At 35.5% G+C, this 19,731-nt stretch overlaps 1 protein-coding gene across 6 annotated transcripts in view; it reads right to left on the bottom strand.

Annotated features, from left to right (window-relative positions):
* Nucleotides 1–19,731, bottom strand: part of LOC149076637 (18S rRNA (guanine-N(7))-methyltransferase) — a 251,477-nt gene that overhangs the window by 32,155 nt on the left and 199,591 nt on the right. For 3 of the 6 annotated variants that reach the window (XM_089244250.1, XM_089244251.1, XM_089244253.1), the window contains one exon: nt 6,369–6,452. The exons of the other annotated variants lie outside the window; for them this stretch is intronic. In XM_089244250.1, the coding sequence (XP_089100376.1) occupies nt 6,369–6,452 (84 nt within the window). The remainder of the gene's footprint in view (nt 1–6,368; nt 6,453–19,731) is intronic. 6 annotated transcript variants of the gene reach the window in all.

The raw sequence follows: 19,731 nt of genomic DNA, 5'->3' as shown, positions 1-19,731 counted from the left end.
CTTCACAACAAAGGTGCCGACATAAATAAATGAAAATACGAGGCTGAAGCGCATACACAAGAAACAAAGGACGCACTGCATTGTTTTTTTTAAGGGGGGGGGGGCTCAAATATCCACCGCTCCTAGGTTCTGGTGACTTTGATGAGGAATCAAATAATAGTAAAATAAGCCCCTGAGCCGGGTACCATTGCATTCTAATACTGGGAATATGAAATTTTTCCTCCTTACAAATCAGGGTTTCCCAAACTATTTACATTTACAGCACTCATAGAAATTTTAAATATTTCAAGTTATATTGAAGGGAGGTTAAAGGGTGAAATTTGAGCTCCCGTCGGGTCCGGCACCCTAGACAGGTAGCCAGGGCGGAACAAGGCAGTTTTCACAGGCGGAAATCTTAGGGGGGGGGGGGGGAATTCAGTTTTGATCGAGTTTTTCAGTGGAGAGGATGAAAAAATTACATATACTTCCCTCCACAACTAAAATGATCCTGTCTCCGTTTGGACATGGCTTTTGGATTGAGATCTTTCTCGAGGACCCCGATTTTTCACAGGGAAGTTCATGAAACCTGTCATAGGTGTAACCTAGTATTGGGCCAATGGGATCGAGACCCCCCCCCCCATTAATTTTGGAGAGCTGGCTCAACCCCCCCAAAAAAAAAATCGCATGGGTAAGTTTTCCACAACCAGACTCAGAATAATCATGTTACGTCAGTATGATGTGTTTCGGTATTTAGGGGTCGTTCAAGTATTATGCAAGCAAATGTTTAGCCATTTTTGACCCGTCAAAATTTCGTCATCAGCTCTGCCCTTCTGAATGCTAATGCGTATTGGTGAGGTCAAAGATGTACATGAGGGGGGGATAGGGGGAGGGCTTGTACCTCCCGACAATCAAAAATTTATTTTTCAAATGCAAAAATATTTTTTTGTAATTGAAATTTCGGATTTCAGAAGAAAATACCTTTATAAGTTATTATAATCAATTTCTGTAAATTTCAATGTTATTTGAAGGCTATGAACTCAAAATTTCTTTTTAAAAAATTTATTGTGACCCACCCTCTATGCTATATAATGATAAATCCTTGGCCTGGGGGTTATCTGATGTGGCCTGTCCCCTCAAACCTTATTTTGTAAAAATGAAGTAAGCGCCACATTTTCAGATCGCTTAACTGTCCCATAGTACAATTCCAGAGCATTTAAGCGGCCCATGGCACATTTTAAAATCACTTGAGTGATTATCAAAATCATATTTTCCCCGGTCTGCAAAAATCCTAGTTACGGCCCTGGCTATCAGCACACCATAGCCTGTTCAATAATTATTTCAGTACCTGTCAAAATCCATTGAACCAGTCAATTATCTTAAATTTTATGGCTTTTTCAGTAAAAAATATGCACGAGAAACTACAGTCGATCCCGCTTAGTTTTTCCGCTTATAAATTATTTATCGCGTTTTTTCATGATGTGTTTCTGAAAACTGGGAAACACTGTATTTCAATGACACGGTTTTACCAATTGAAAAATTATTTGATATTCGATTGATAGAAATGGTATTTTCCAAAGACTTGGGAGTTCGAATCAAAGTGAAAACGTTGATTAATTGAAGTGTATACAGGCAGGGCCCTGGGTAAAGCAGGAAAAAGGAGGTTCTTGCGGCAAGAGTCAAAGATGTGAATTCGTCAGTAAATGCATGTTGTTTGAATTTTGGGGGTTCAAAGTTATAAAAGCTTCATTTGCCCATGCAGAAATTAGACCCTGTATACAGGGATAATGTATAGCAGGGCTCCCACTCAAAAAATGAGAAAAAGTAGGAAAATGCCAGACTAAAAAGTAGGATGAGGGAGAGTAACCCCCTTAGACAACATAATCACAGCGTAATGGGAAAAAAATCCCTAAAAAAGCTTTTTTTTTTTTTTGTTCTTTTTCAAATTTAAAAAAATTTAATTTTGAATTAACTTTTATTTTCATAGCACTATTTCAGTTTCCTATAAGATTGACTTAAGCCAAAGCAATGATAAATGACTCAAGCCAAAGCAAAATGACTTGGTTACAGAACCAATTTTTTGCCGAAACAGTGTACTAGTAACCACAGATAATCCTTTACTGTCTCTCCTCATATATATTACATTCTTTTTTTGGAGTCTTCCAAAGTGCAGAGCTTGTCAACTCTCTTCGACAAGGCACAGCATATTTTGAAGACGTACGTTTTTTAATAATGACGCTCCTTCGAGACAACTTTCAAAAGCACAGTGCAAAGATTATAAGATTCGATGTAAATAAGGCAAGGTGAATCTGTTTTACTGCTTTGTCCATAATTTTTTAAAGGGATTTGTTCACATTTTACTGTTCAATGCCAGTGTAATCATTTTTGACAAATGCAAATTGCACTTCCATTTCTAGCTCTTTGCTGAGCATTGTAAATATTGTTTATGCCTCTTCATGCCTTAAAAATACATAAGACAACTGAGTGCTATTGGGTAGCATCAGAATCACCAAACCTAGAATAGGCCTATGTATCCAACTTCTTTGAAATGCAAACTGTTGTTTCAACTATTTGCACCGTAATTTTGAATGATGAATGTTAGTTACTGTCCAAGACCATGAAGTAATAAATACAAAATTATTTTTCCATCCAGACAGAAGTTTTTAATCACTACTATACTTGTTGAACCCTCAAACCAAGCAAATGAAAAATTAATCAACCAAATGGTCCACATACACACCCCCCCCCCTCCCCAATAACCTTAAAAATGATAAATTTCTGCTTTGGCAGAATCATTAATTGCATTCTTCAACATTTGTAATATTTGGCAATATATCAATGATTTCCTGCTCAATTAAAATCAATTACACAAATTTTGTCGATAGGATTTGGTAAAAAAGCAGGAAAAGTAACACAAAACCAAGAAAGTAGGACAAAACCGAGAAAGTAGGGCAAAAGTAGGACATTTTTTACCAAAAAGTAGGAAAAGTAGGATGAGTGGGAACCCTGTGTATAGAAATATATAGCAACTGAAGTCAAACGTCGTGCAAATGAGTAAGGTCAGAAACGTAATAGGGAGACGTATAGGAAAGGTTCCATTATATTTTCCTAAATACAGTAAAATCTCCACAAATGATCATTTGTACTCAAACATAAATATGCATCAATGGTCGCCTTTATTTGGTGTAAAATTTCTGTGGCAGAGCCCGAAGGCTCCTCTTTTATTCATTTATCAAATTTACTGATTTATTTAATTGTCTTAGAGTGGCCGCAGAGCCCCCGGGAAGTGCACACGAAGCACCGGTTCAAAACCGCTGGTTCAGTGAAAAGTTTCCCAAACTTTTTGTTCCATAGCTCTTCTTTTAAAAAAAATTTCTTTTTCATCTCTCCCAACTCAAGCCCCACCCATAATATCCTATACTAAACCCACAGCTTCTACCGACCCTCAGGACCCTCATCACCCCCTTCCCCCAGGAGGGCGTTATTGGGCACTTTGGAAAACACTGCTTTAGTGGCCATTCTTGGTTATTATACAACTTGATTTAATGAAAGGTCACCCAGTGGGAGAAGGGAAATTTGAAAAAATGAAAAAAACCAGTGGAGAAGGGACCTATTTATTTTTGATTTCTTTTGCACTATTTATAAATTTGTTGTGAATAGTGCTGTTTTTAGCATCTACATATTTTCAAGGGTGTAGTGAGAGGGGGTACTTAAGGGGTCTGCCCTCCCCCCCCCCCCGAAATGTGAGAAAATGACCGAAAAGAGGGAATAAGATGGCCAAATCTATTGTTCTATCAGGGATCCCCCAATGAAATTTCTGGCTACGCCCTTGCAATTTTAACCTCTTTTTAGCATTAATGTGTGTGTAAATTTATGTAATTAAAAAATTTTCAGAATAAGTGCTATTTTCAAGTTGTGCCGAAGATGAATTAATTTTTTATAATTTTTGAAATTAATATTGCTCATAATACAATAAAAGTTCGTTATAACAAACCCAGGACCTGGGTTCCCCCCCCCCCCAGATCTCATGAATCCTGAAATCCCTGGGCGGGTTAACGAAAACGAGTATATACAAAGAATGCAAGTAAATCCAAAAAATATATACAGTATATACATCTTTATTTATTCCAGGGTTGACAAATCCCAGGCGCCAGGTCACCATGGCGACTGGAAAATCTGTATTGGTGTCTAAAATCTGTATGTGATTGCTAAATCAGAATCTAGGGATGGCTCAAAATTTTCTGATTCCATAATTAACTGTCTTTCAATATGGAAAGGAGCAGAGCTGCAACTAGAGAGAGCAGGCGGGTCTGGTGCTCGAGCCACTGGACCAGAATGGGAGTCGAATTCACCCTTTAACTGTTTCTTCTACTAAGGGGAGCCAAAACTCTGGCTTGCCCCAGGTAACAATGTATCTAGTTGTGGCCCTGGGAAGGGGTCATCAATTCCCAGAAAGGTCGAAAAACGATTATTTAAGACACTTTTCTCATGAAAAAACCATGCTCGGCTCCTACGGAATTTGGCTGGCGCCTAAATTTTTTTCTGATATGTCAAGCCCTGTATTTAATTATATTTTATGATACAGTGTATATTTCCCTCACAATCAAATTACATTTCAGTTATTTAAGATTTATTTTACTCATATATTGAGTTATATATCAGGTTTTAAATTAGAAAAAAAAATTTATTCGCATAAATTTCTTAATAAAAACTTGATTTAAATATTGTTACTGTCCCAAGTACGCAAGCCAAATGGAGTTTTAAGTTTTTCTTAAATAAATTTTAAATATGTTTGAAAAAAATAAATCATGTGTTAAATTTTATTAATTTATTGATATGTCTAACAGGAAACACAAAATTCTTTTACTACGCTTTATTGATTATAAGTATTAGAGAGGGCTAAAAATACTGTATCTAGATTGATTTTGAAGATTTTGAATAAATTATCATTGAAGAAAATGCTTAAAATGCATGAATTTATCAAAAATGTGTAGCTATATTTAATATTGCATTTTTTTTCTGTCAGGAAACTGTGCGGAATCACGAGGAACTTTTCCATTTTCTTGTAATACAACATGTTCTACTAACAGAAGGTTATACTGTACATGCACAACCGAATGTGGTTCACACAAACCATAAAATACTGTGGAACTGCCTTTCTCAACGTTTGTAGGGTTTTTTCAGGGAAAAACAAGGCGTTTACTTCAAGGGGGCTCAAAACAAAGCTATTCTTATTCTGCAGAACCACAAACCCGATAGCCGATTTTTTTTCACCATCGTAATTTCTTTATATTCCAATTAGGATCATCTATGGAACTGCTTCTGTCGGTGTCCCTGTTTCACTGATGGCCATCCATTAAGCGCAAATAAAGAAATAGAAGAGAAAACAAAAACAAAAAACTTTTTCCAAAGTCCTGACGGGCACTGGCGGCCTCAAAAAGAATGTAGTTTTCATTTTCGGAGAGGAGTCCCCATATGGACGGATGCCTCCATGTGACATATTCCCTAAGTAGGCGACACGCTATACACTCCGTCCTTCTAATTAGGAAATAGTGCTTGTATTCAGAAAACCTACATTGTAGCAGCCGAAACTGAATGCTATTAAAATGCTCTTTGTCAGCTGCAGAAGGTGCGGCCGCCTTTAACATGAAAAAAAAAAACCCTCAAATACATGGAATAAAAACATTTTCAAATGTTTGGAAGAATTTCAGAAACTGATTTTTCTTCTTTTCTCTTCCCGTCTTCTTTCTCCCAAAAACGTAGGTCATGGGGCCACGGTGCAAAGTTTTTCATGGGGGGGGGGGAATGGTTCGTCCCCCCCTTCTCTTCTCATTTTGCAGAATAAGAAACTGTCAAAGATTTCAAGAAATGTGCAAAATAAGTATTTTTTTTTTGGGGCCACCCATTTGGCTCAGGTTCCCGGAGCATTATCCTGATTGCCGTAGCCTAGTTACGAGCTTAAGACAATTACTATCAGTTTTAGTTTTTCATGCTATGAACACATTACCTGTGAAAAGTTTGGCTTCAGGGGGCTCGCCTGAGCAGATGATTTCTACTATTTAGAGAAATTTTTTGTCAAAAAGTTTTTTCTGAGCCAAGTGTGCGAAACATATGCACTCAAATTTTTGGGTGGACCGAGCCGGCTCTTAAAAAATGTTGGGGGGGGGGGGGGGGCGCATGGGCCGGATACAAGTTTACGCCTATGCTTGAGTGGTGCGTGGCACAGTTCCAGAGCACTTGGATCCGTGAAACATTTAGAGATCACTAAAGTGGCTCTGTAGGGCACTTATCAAAAGTAAGTAACTAAAATTGGCAAATTTCGCATTTATCGCAGTTATTTCGTAAATACGAAATTTATGTATCCCTAGTTATAAAACCTAAAATTAAAATACCTTGGTTTCAATGTTTTCACACTCTCGTCATCCAGAGCATCAGGAAGCTTTTGCACAAAACCACAAAAAAGAACAAGAAATATCCTGAAAGTACATTACCATGATGAGCAACTTGCATTCGATATCTTTTAAAAGAATGCTTTAGAAAAATGCTAAAAATGTTATCTTTGTGCAGTGGAACAGTTGAAATATCTTTTGCAATTTCATTATTTCATGCAAGTACAGTATAGTATACTACCTTTATTGAGACTACTGATACTAAACTATCTATACATCTCGTATTAACATCGCTCCAGGGCATAGTTTCCCAACCCTTTTTGTCCCATCACCCCCTTCAGATATTTTCTCCTCCATTGCCCCCCCCCACCGCAATCTAACCCATAGAATTCAATGTTATACCCGCAGCTTCTACCGCCCCCTGGAACAACATTCCATCGCCCACGTTGGGAATCACTGCTCTAGGGCAATGGCTGTTCAAGTGCGGGTTGTGAGAGATTCTCAAAGATAAAAACATCAAAAAAAAAAACTTTCAATTTTTCGCAATATAAGTAAAAATACGCCAAAACTAGAAAATAACTCAGCTCAGCAGCTACTTCCCACACTTGTATCATTTATACTAATACAAGGCCACAAGAGGAAAAATGCAGAACGAGGTGGCCGAGAAAAAGATGCTCATAACAAATATGGATGTTATATGTTTCTAAATTAGATTACGTGGATCTAAACATTTTAACAGAGAAATTGTATGCAGCCGGTACAAGAGGAAATATCTTAGAATGGTTTAAATCATACTACTACACTGGATGACAAGCTGTCATAATAGAGAAAAAAAATTAGCAATTTTCAAGAAGTAAAAAAAGGTGTCGGTCTTAGGGCTGATACTATTTTTAATTTACATAAATGAACTGAGTAAACTAAATCTAAATGGTAGCATTATATCTTCTGCAGATGACACAGTTTTATATGTTGAAGATACAGAAACAGATAGTTTGGTTGAAAGAACAGAAGGACCTAACAAAAATAAATCACTGGCTAATTAAACACAAATGAAAAATAAATACACAAAAAACTAAATTTATGTGCACGAAAACAAGAAATATAAATGACAGTACAGAAATCAACGTAAAATTACACTCTCACTGCCCAGCTCAAACTATATCAGTATGCAATTGTGAAGAAATAGGTAGAGTGTTCAATTATGAATACTTAGGAATAGTTATACAAGATAACCTAAAATGGAGCATACATAGTGAAAAAATAATAAAAAAAACTCAATGTATTCAGGGATCATTTACAGGGCTCTCACTCAAAAAATGAGAAAAAGTAGGAAAATGCCGGACTAAAAAGTAGGATGGGGGAAATACCTCCTTAGACAACATAATCGTAGCATAATGGAAAAAAATCCCAAAAAAAATTTAATTTTGAATTAACTTTTTTTTTCAAAGCACTATTTCAGTTTCCTATAAGATTGACTCAAGCCAAAGCAAAATGACTTGGTTACAGAACCAATTTTTTGCCGAAACAGTGTACTAGTAACCACAGATAATCCTTTACTGTCTCTCCTCATATATATTACATTCTTTTTTTGGAGTCTTCCAAAGTGCAGAGCTTGTCAACTCTCTTCGACAAGGCACAGCATATTTTGAAGACGTACGTTTTTTAATAATGACGCTCCTTCGAGACAACTTTCAAAAGCACAGTGCAAAGATTATAAGATTCGATGTAAATAAGGCAAGGTGAATCTGTTTTACTGCTTTGTCCATAATTTTTTAAAGGGATTTGTTCACATTTTACTGTTCAATGCCAGTGTAATCATTTTTGACAAATGCAAATTGCACTTCCATTTCTAGCTCTTTGCTGAGCATTGTAAATATTGTTTATGCCTCTTCATGCCTTAAAAATACATAAGACAACTGAGTGCTATTGGGTAGCATCAGAATCACCAAACCTAGAATAGGCCTATGTATCCAACTTCTTTGAAATGCAAACTGTTGTTTCAACTATTTGCACCGTAATTTTGAATGATGAATGTTAGTTACTGTCCAAGACCATGAAGTAATAAATACAAAATTATTTTTCCATCCAGACAGAAGTTTTTAATCACTACTATACTTGTTGAACCCTCAAACCAAGCAAATGAAAAATTAATCAACCAAAAATGGTCCACATACCTATCCCCCCCCCCCACCAAATAACCTTAAAACTGATAAAATTTCTGCTTTGGCAGGATCATTAATTCCATTCTTCAACATTTGTAATATTTGGCAATATATCAATGATTTCCTGTTCAATTAAAATCAATTACACAAATTTCGTCGATAGGATTTGGTAGGATAAGTAGGACAAAAACTAGAAAGTAGGACAAGTGGGAGCCCTGCATTTATAAACCTAAATACATAATGAAAATGACTTCTTGAAAGATATCTCCTATGCGTGGGTTTATTCAAATATAAATTACGGAATATGTGTCTGGGGAGGAGCATATTATGAAAACATGAGCAATCTAGACAATCTACAATAAATTAAGAGAATTAATAAATGTTCCAATAGAAAACAAAAACATACAGTGCCACAAATTGACACTGAGACAGAACTACATGTACAGAATTTATAAATTTATCATCAAAAACGAAGAATGGTTAGTAAAAAATGAAAATAGAATCTCGAATAGATATAAAAATATATATGAAGTGCCTAAAAGTAACAAAACATCATTTCAAAAAAGTTTTTGCTACACTGCACCAAAAATAGTGAACTTCATCTACTCTAGTAATTACACAAATGGTAAAAATACGTCTTTATTATGATCAAAACACAGATATTAATGCAGTACTTTAAAATAAATCATTGCACCAATGCATATTAATTATATACTAAAATACATGTACTGAAGAAAATAGCTGTTGCTGAGGGAGAAAATAATGTAATAAAAATCCTGCTGGAAGGACTTCATAGTCCCTTGGGGCTACATAATGTATGTATTATATGTTTGTGTGTTTTGTGTTGTGTAACATATGTATTCGTATTTGTATTATATATTTGTATATTGTAATTTGCTGTTTGTTCGTTTTAATTGAATAATAAAAAAAAATACAGCACCCCTTAAAAATGCAAATAAAACCTATATATAAATGCTAAAATATGAAATGCCCAGAAAAAATATTTATGGTTGTCTTATTCTATGTGTGTGTGTCTATTCTGTGAACAACTAACTGAGAAACAGTACTGCCAGTAGCTCGTAAGTCAAAAACTGTGGACATTTTAATCATGGAGAGAATTCAAGAATGACATTGCTCTGCAATTTTTTTTGTTCATACCTTTCTTTTGCTCAATGTTTAAATGTGTTTGTTTTTCAACATTGAATTTTAAAACTAGAGGCGGGTTCCAACTCCATGAGACAGTAAGACGCCATAATAGGCGATAATTCAAGTTCATCTGGAAATCATACAACAGGGTGACCACATAACTCGTCTTTATGGGACATTCAATGATTTTAATGCTTAATTTACCCTTCTCTGTATGAATATGCATGTTTATGATGTAGATGAATGAACTTGAATTTGAATAAGTGGTAAAAAGGATTCCTTTTTTGGAAATATTTCTCTTCGCTAGGAGTGAGGATTCTTGAACCACAAAACTTAAAGCCCTGTTCACATGTGCAAGATTGGGGGTCGCTTTGGTGGTAATTACCGGCATGACAACTTTTTTCCCCTCGTAGGGAAGAAAAAAGTGGGAGAGAAGCTCATCAAAAAAAAGCCCATCTTTCTTGGGGTGGATTGGAGGTCGACACCGACCTTCTCTCCCATAATCCTTTGTACCGCGAAAACTGCTATAAGCTCCTTCGTCAACCATCTTGAATCAATCACTTCCGTTCAACCTACATAACCAGTGACGACTTCGGGAAAAAAGAGGGGGATTACCGGCATAAACTTAACGACATGTGAACGGTGTGTATTGAAAATCCCCGTTACCGGGGACTTCCGGGATGTTTTATTGTACATGTGAACGCGGCTTAAGTGAACTTTAAGGCACACCTGCATGTTAGAGAAATATTAAAAGTAGCTTCAATATCACTCTTCAATATTTCTAGTACATTAATTGGCTTTTACTAATGCAGTAAAATTGTCAAGATACATAGAAACGCTGAATGAATCTGATAGTGTATGACAATGAGCTTCTTCAAAAGTGCACCTTTGAATGGTACGAAATAGGCACTATGATATAACATTTTTTCTTTCAATATTATTACAATGTTCACTTATGAAGACTTTAATTCAGATATTTCTGTAATCATAGTAGTACACAATCTCTAAAGTGTGGTCATTTTTACCGCTACCATTGTCACATGTAGAGCTTCGTCTGACTAAGGAACCCAGAACATATTTTGTATTCCAGGAATTCAAAAACCTCAAATAGATGACCAATCTTGGTGTATTCGCATGTTAAAATAGCTTGTCGCTCAAAACGACCACTTCTGTCATTTCAGTGTTAAAGTGGTTCATAAATGTTGAGATTAGTGTGTAAAAAAGAGAATTGTGTGAATGGAAAAAGAAATGACATGATTACAAAGCACTTTTCTTGAGATGTTAAATTAACTTTTCTGTTGTGGAAAATAAGGTTCTTAAAACTACAACGTTAGAATTGCTGTATATGTCCGTGGTACAAGCAACTCATTTGAAAAGCACTTGCAAGTTACTTCCTCAACCATATATTTGTGGTATGATATACAAAGGAATGATAGAAATCGTAACTAACCTGAATATGACACTAATATTTGATCATTTAGATGTTATCCATAGAACTTTCATTCTTGCATTTTTATCCCTTTTTTTCCACTAGCTGAAACCCAACTCTGAAATATTGAAACCCATTTACAGTATATACACCAGGGTATAACATCACTCATGCTATTTTTAGTTGATTAATTCAATAATTTGACCTCTTCGCTCCAGTTCTTAAAGTTCTCTCTGATTTAATTGGTTTGTAATGATTCTTATTTCAAGTAAAGACCCGAGGTACTAACTCCAATCAGGGCAATCTTAAGAGCATCATGGGCCCCCGGGCCGAGTGATATTTCTGAGGACAAATTCTACACAAATTCTACCTGACAAATGCTTGAAAATTTCAACTGTCTCATTTTTGTGAGGCCCCTTTTCCTCTTGAGGTGCCCGGGTGGGCCCATGCCCACCCGGCACTGACTCCAATGGTCCTAGTAAGGATATTGACCCTAATCAGGATTGGTAAAAAAACCAAAAAACTGGGTTTTTTTGGTTTAAACCGTTTTTTTTTGTTTTAAATAGTATTAACATTAAAAACAATAAAATTTCTGAAAAATCATTCAAACTTCTAATAATTAATTAAAATAAAATGTTTATTAATGTAATTAACACTATCCCCATACTAATTAATCAATAAATATTTCTTGCATTTTAACAAAATCCAACCTTTTGCAATTTTTTGCTTAACTCAATGGATTAATGTGTGTTTGAAAATTATTTTAATGTTATTAATCATATAATATATAAAGGTTTTTCTCCAGTTACTTTCAGTATACTTAATTAGGAAGATATTTTGCAAAAAGTAATAAAAATTAGGTGAATATAATGAGGCATAAATAATGCAGATTAATTAGCAATGATTTACGATATACAGGGTGATTATAACTAAGGTTCTGATTTAAAAACACTGTAAAAAAAGAATGATTGTCAGAATGACTTGAAAATTAACATGAATATTCCTGAAAAAATTCAATTTTATTTGATAAAGGGGAAAAAATACTTAAAAATGTAAAATTAATGACATCATCCAACATGTGGGAAATTTGCTAGCAGAATGGAAACAACAGCCAGTCATGGCAGAATGATACCTTAATTATAGCATTTCACGATTTCATAATTCATGGAAACATCACAAAAAACGAAGTAATTGAAAAATAACTACAACTTACTTAAGAAATGTTAAATATGCCCACCGGCTATGAGGTTGAAAGCACAAAAATTCTTGTTCAACCAGAGTATGCCATAGTCATGATGTGGATGTGCTTGCAATTCAGCTTTATTAAATCAAACACGAGTAGTATATACATGATCATAATCTGGGCCCCGGGGCCTAGATATGATCATGTAATAGAGGGCTCCAGATATGAAAATGATCATATTTATGCTCTCGCTTCATTATCATATCTAGACCTTCATTTGTTCATTATTATCTCTTTTAAAAATATACCTTTTAAGTATATACTACTAACGCGCCCCCACATTAATATTCCTGACGAACTTTTAAGATATAGGGGATGTGCTGGAGATTGCAAATCACCAAAGTTTGCAATCTGACCACTGTTTATAACATTTTGAGGTACCCCACAGCCAGAAGTTTCAAGGATTAAGGTGCATCCTGTCAAAATGGGTCTTCAGCAGCTGCTTTACTGGTATTGCAATGTGCATCTTGATAGAAGTTCTATCCACACACTGATGCTGCGGAAGTGCCGAAATGATGTGGTTGCACAAAATAGATTATACTGCTGGCCAAGTACAGCATCATCTACTTGCACATTTTGCACTTTTTTCTTTTGCGAAAGAAACTTCCATTGCTTCAGGAGTATCCATGCAAATTTTCAAGTCATTCTGATCAGTACTTATTGTATAGTTTTGGAATCAAATCTTTAATTATAATCACCCTGTATATAGCTGATTATTTTCCATAAATCTGTTACTACCATACAGTAGAACCTTGATTAACTGGGCTTAACAGTGAAAGTATAAAAAAAAAATTACTATTGAATATTAAGACTGGGAGAGGAGATGTGCTACTTCTTATGTGGAAAAAAAATGAAAATGTATGGAGGTAATGCAACTATTAGTACATTAGTCTTTGTCCTTTAAAGACAGCTGGTGTCTATTGGATTATAGGACCACCTGCCCCTAGCAGGATGGTGTCACTACTGTTGCTGCTTCTTTGTGAAGGGAAAAAGAACCTTATCAGATAATACACCACTACATTTAGATGTGTGATGCAATCCTTATTCATGAATTTGCTAAAGATATATAGATCATCAGAATGTAGCCAAAGGTTAGAAAATGTGCAAGAATGAGAAATTTTGGCTTTTATATATAACTTTAAATAACTAAGATACTTCATATGAAAAATATATATTCTGGCCACTTTTATGAGACTTTTTGAAAAAACCCACTCATAAAATCTTATCATTTAAAGATATACCATCAGAATGTACCCCGAGGATATAAAATGTGGTCAAAATGAAAAATTTTGGCTAATAATGAATCAATATGTTATTTTTCAAGGAAAAAGAATTATATTTAGGCCACTTTTATTTGTTTTTTTGAAAAAAAAACCACTTGGTTTAAACCAAACAACCCCGACCCTAATTAATTATGTTTTTTTAAAACAAAGAAACTTTTTAAGGAACATTGACATACAATAAACAAAAATCAAATTTTTAATAGCCAGTTTTGGCACACTAGTGTTAACTTGATTGGCGTAGTTGCTGAATGTTATTCAATGGAAATTCAATGTTACTCTTAAAAAAAAATGAGTGGAAGAAAAGAGTGAAAAAATTCCTAAATAAATGAAGTAGCACATGAACTTTATTTTTTCTTCAGTTTACATGAAAAAAAATTATAATAAAAGGTATGAAGTGCTTTAGAAAAGAAATGGACTTTTCCTTATTAGATACCCTTATTTCCAGCATATTATAATTAATATGCAGATGCAAATTTCACTACTTAAAAAATTTATGCACCATCCATATATGTTTAGAAGTTTATTTTTACAATTCAGTTTTTAAAAATATCCAATCATAAATCAAGGGGAAAAAGCTATAGATTACACGAGAAGTGACAGCAGTAAAATCTGCAGTAAAAAATATAAGGTAGGTTTTTTTTAAATTTATTTTTTAAAGCATGCGCATCTTAAGCTCATCCCTTTTTCCAAACAAACTTCCCTTCATACTTTTTTTAAATAAATTTTTAAACTCATTTGAAATACAAAATTTTGAAGTTGGGCACTGTTACATGTACCGTAGTTTATCCTTTTTGTCATTTCCTGTTCTTGCTGAAAAGGGAAATTTGCAGATGGTCAATGGTCAACACAAAAACCCCTGAGAACGAAAGAAATGAGATGAGAGGACTTAGACCTTCATCATCGTCCCTTAGCTGCCTCCCGTGGTTTCAGTCGCAAATACTATGTTTTTTTGATTAGGTCGCAAGTAACGGTTCTTACATTTGAAAATAAAAATTTAAAAAGTCTTTGTTATTAAACTAAAAAGTTTCACAGGTGCGGGGGGGGGGGGGGGTGTCAAAAAAATTACAAGGGACATCTTGATATTTCAGATATCTTTTCATGGGGCACAGTCTAAAAAAAGTTGGGGAACACTGTGCTAAACAAAACTCAACAGTTATCATCCACTGTAGAAAGAAAAGTTTTTCTATTGTGTGGAGTTCGAATCGTTGTTTGGAGCAGAAATACTGGTGTATACTCATCACAACCCTCAATTATACTTAACAAAGTGAGAACCACAATCCTCGCAATTGCAATGCTAGGTGTTTGCACTACAGAAGTTCAATATAAAAACTGAACATTTCCCAGAAACAAAAATATTTCAGGCTGATGCATTGTCAAGACTGTTTGGCAGTGAATAACTGTAAATATTTCACATGCACACAAGAAAATTCAGTTTGTGTTCATAGGTAAACTTAATCTTGAGTGCGGGGAGGGGGGGGGGCTGTTGAGTTCCGTATGCATGTCTTCCAGTTAAAACTTTGACATAACAGTACTGTATAAGGCTCAAGATCCCAAGGAGGAGGAAAACCCCTCAGGAGAACAGAAATCTCAAGAGCAGGATGGGGACATTAGAAAATAGAAAAAAAGAGGAGTGTGTGGAAAATGATAGAGAAGGGTGTAGTCTCCAGAGTGTTTTCATTCCAACTTTGCTAATAAATCCCACAAGTCTGTTTAATGAGTACTCACTATTCCAGTTCATTGATGTTTCTTACATGTAATACAGGGTGATTCTAAAACCATGGGAAAAACTTTAAGAGGTGATAAACAACACCTAAACGAGCATATTTGATATAGAATGAATGGTCGAATTGCAATAAGGCAGTAGAGGGTGTTTTTGGAGCATGCACAACAGCACTTCAACAAAAACAAATATTTTTCCAGCGGATTTGCTACAATATGTACCATCAACCATTGGAGGGTGCATATGCACCTTCAAATTGGACTGTAGTTTGTTTTTTTTATTGGTACAAAGACAATCAGGGTTATGCTGTGCCAAACAATGATCAAGATTGACCTTTAGAGAGAGCACATTAGGTTTAAGGAATATCACCCAAAGGAATTTTGAGCTACTAACCTTCAAAAAGCATTTTAAATTAACAGAAATGGATAAAGATAGCATACAGTATTAAGGTTTTTTTATTTTAATTCTTCACTAAAATTTTCTAAAATATATTACATTTCTGATTGTCTTAAAAAGAGCTCAGGCCCTTTGCGTTCTCTATATATGCTTCAGGTCACAACAGTAACTCAGGTGTGTTACTTCGCTAGCAAATTTCGCAGCAATGTACAAATGAAAAGGTGGAAAAAAATTTTAATGCAACATAGCATATAAGTAACATAAGGGGGCCGTTCAAGTATTACGTAAGAAAATTTTTAGGCAATTTTGACCCCTCCCCCCTTGTCAGAAAAAATAAGCAAAACTTACTTGTCAGCTAAATTTTGTCATCACTGCCACCTCCTAACGCATAATGGTGGGATCAGAAACGTACGCGGGAGGGGGCATAGGGGGCTCGTACGCCTCCCCCCAGACAAAAAAAAAATTCTTATTGTGAAAAACAAAAACAAAAAATTAATATTTCGAAAGAAAACATCTATCTTTATATGATGTTATAATTTATTTCTGTTAATTTCAATGCTATTTGAAGGGTAAGAACTCGAAATTTCTCTTTAAAATATTCATTGCGATCCACCCTTTAAGCCAACGGTTCTAACCTTTTTTGATTCGTGGAGCCCTCTTTAGTAAAAAAATTCTATGGCGGAGCCCCATAGGCCCATTTTTAATTATTCATTAAAGTCACTTATTTATTTTTACTATTTAAAAAAATATTTTTTTTACTTGTTTTTCCCCCCCTCGAGCGGTAGCGAAGCACCTGGGGAGTGCACAAGGAGCCCCAAGGGCTCCACAGAGCACCGGTTGAGAACCGTTGCTTCAAGCCATATATGGTAAATCCTTGAAACGCAGCCCAAATGTGGCCCTGACGTGGATTGCCCCCCCCCCCTCAAACCTAATTTTGTAAAAATGAACTTAGCGACACATTTACAAATTGCTTAAATAACCCGTAGCACTGTTCCAGAGCATTTAAGTGGCCAGTGACACATTCAAAAGGTCACTTAAGTAACCCACGGCACAGTTCCATAACACTTAAACGATCCGTGGCAATTTTAGAGCACTTAAGCACCCCCCCCCCCCCCGGTGTGATTCTACATCACTCAAAAGTTACCCGCGGAACATTCCCAGATAATTTAAGTGATCCGTGACACAGTTCCAGAGCACTTAAGCAGCCCAGAAACATTTTCAAAGCACTTGGACCCGTGAAACATTTAGAGATCATTAAAGTGGCTTTGTAAGGGATTCATCAATAGGTACAATGTTAGTTCAGGTGCCCAATAACTACCGAAAGGTTTTTTTCCGTTTTTGACACACCAAATAAATTGCCATTAAGAATATTTCATATCTTTATAAAGGGTGGTTCATGAAGTAAGCATAATCCCAACCCCCCTCCCCCCTTGTCATCAAAAGTAAGCAAATCTGAAACACCCTCCCCTCCATTGATGCTGATGTAATACTTGAATGACCCCTAACACAGATAATCACGATTTTAAAAACTAGGAAATGAGAGCTATTCTTGGATCTTTTAACAAAATGTTGCCTTTGGATTCAGAATATAAATTAATATAAATAATAATTAATTTATACATATAAATAAATAATAATACATATAAATTTATTAATTTTCAGGCATAAAAGTGTGCAAAAGCATATTTTTGACACTTCATTGATTTTTTTCAGAAAACATTTTTCACACACCCTATAAAGACTGGGTCTTAGTTGCTCTGCGCACTAATGGCGGATCATATGGAGCAACTGACCTTGGTCTCCACAAATTATTTTTAGTGAATTTTATTCACTAATTTTAGTGAATTTTATTCACCCGGCGGCATTGCCCGTCCCGTAAAAAAATTTATGTACGTATACATAGCTTATTAATTATTTCTTAATCAAAAAAATTTCTGCATCAATTAAGAAAAAAATTACTTTTATTTTTAAATAGTTTAATTAAAAACTTGAAGCAATCGCTTGTGGATAGACAATATCTTTTGTTTTTCCATCTGGTGTGTAGACGTACAAATTTTTGGGATTACTAACACGCGAACAGTAACTGGTGACATAAAGCTGTCCGTGTGAAAAACAGGGCTCAAGTACGTTGGTACCCGGCACTGCTAACGACTGGCTTTGTGTTCTGTTGATTGTCATAGCAAAAGCTAAACGAATCGGAAACTGCAATCGCTTGAAAGTGAATGGCGTTTCTTCAGTGATAATTGGGATAAGTGGAATGTGAAGACATCTTCTCCTTTGGCACATCCAGTTAGAATCGGTGCTTCGATGATGTAATTGTGCAATTTCTTGAGGCAGCGTCTGGTGCCATTGCAGAGTATCTGTGTCTTTAAAGTCCTTAAAAGCATTATAGGTGCTCCGACTTTGAGGGTCAAGTAGTGTGGTGGCACACCTGGAATATCCAAAGAGTTCAGAAATTCTGCAGGAAACAGAACTGTCTGCGCTGTCTGTGTCAACCAATTTGTAAGATGTGGAGTCTCCCGGAATAATTTTTAGGATTTTTTCGTTGATCTCGTTCACACTGTCATTTTTCGATGCCAGAATCGCTCTCTCACCAAGCCACTCATGGTTTCGGTGATTCTGTTCAATGTTTGGGAAAACTTTGTCTGCAAGTTCTTGAAATGAGTTTATATATATAATAACTGGCAAAATCCATTTGGGAATGTAATGAGTCCAGTGCTGTGGTCTCTACGGGAATTCTTCCATTGCCAAGTTTGATCAGCTGACGTGAAAATGATAGCAGTGCAGAGTCATTTTTCAGTTGAACTCGCATGTTGGTGGATAATGATAATTTTTCAACTTCGTGCCAGAGTGTTGATGATTTGAGACAAGCAGTGAGTTCATCAGTTATTGTTAAACATTTTTATCCCCTATTTTGTTGACGTAGTTGTTAGTGACGTCATATGTCCAGCTTGTGCAACAAATATTATTCAAACGCGTTTTAAGCATTTTTTAATTTGAAACTATACCTCTACGATGGGGGGTTGATAAGATAAAGGCCGCATTAGCACTTACAGGATACCCTGTATATAGGCTAGCAAAAATACCCGGCGCTCTTCCCTGGTTTTCAATTACTGGGAGGATTGGAAAAGTTACAAACCGTTATAAAGGCATAAACTGTTATAATGGCAGAATGAAAGGTGTGACAAACCATTGTAAAGGCATATATACACGTCTGAAACGCACTGTTGGAAACCAAGGTAACCAAAAGTAAACGTTCCAAAAGTAATTGTTGAGGCCCCAAAACCATTGTTGCCCGACAGTTTTTCGCCCATTTCGGGCATTTGACCAGCTTTGACGAATTTCTAAAGTAGCCTACGGTTCAATTCCGGTCCTGTTTGGTATATATGCAAAATCTGGCGATGATCGGCCTAAAACTGTAGATTTGTATAAGGAACACACACACACAGACAGACATACTTTCACATTTATATACAAGATTTTAATGTGCTATATATATCTATACGGGGATATGGCATTTTACTGGCGAACTATTATCCTAAAGGTATACTTTCGATTAAAAAAGTTTCCAAATAATGTGCAGCATTCAGATATGCCATTCAAGTTTCAAGGGGTTGTAAAGTTATTAAAATAGAAAAAAAATAACTTTCATACAGTCCCTGCGTGCCCCTAAAGCCCAATTAGAAAGTTTTTACTGTTTTCTTAATGCCAGTAAAAAAATTCCATGTTTCTAAGTGCAATATTCACTGAGATATTTCAATTCAAAAAACAGGAAATTTGGAAAAAAAAGAGCATTGTCAACCCATTGACGCCGGTTGGCAAGAAAGTTTCCCATTTTTTCCGTTGCAAATAAATGGTGGGAGTGGTTCCACTCAGTATTTTTTTTCTTTCTAAAAATCAAAATCGTCTTTAATGGGTTAAATACAGCTAAAACGGTTTTTCCACAATTTGGTTTATAAAATTATTTTTCATATTATCTGTACATCT

Source organism: Pholcus phalangioides, unplaced genomic scaffold, assembly GCF_987345545.1.
Source record: "Pholcus phalangioides strain wild (caught in Gottingen) unplaced genomic scaffold, Ppha-v1.0 ptg000015l_1, whole genome shotgun sequence".
In the NCBI taxonomy this organism is placed as follows: Eukaryota; Metazoa; Arthropoda; class Arachnida; order Araneae; family Pholcidae; genus Pholcus; species Pholcus phalangioides.
Note: the sequence above shows the minus strand (reverse complement) of the source record. Positions and strands in the feature narration are given on the sequence as shown.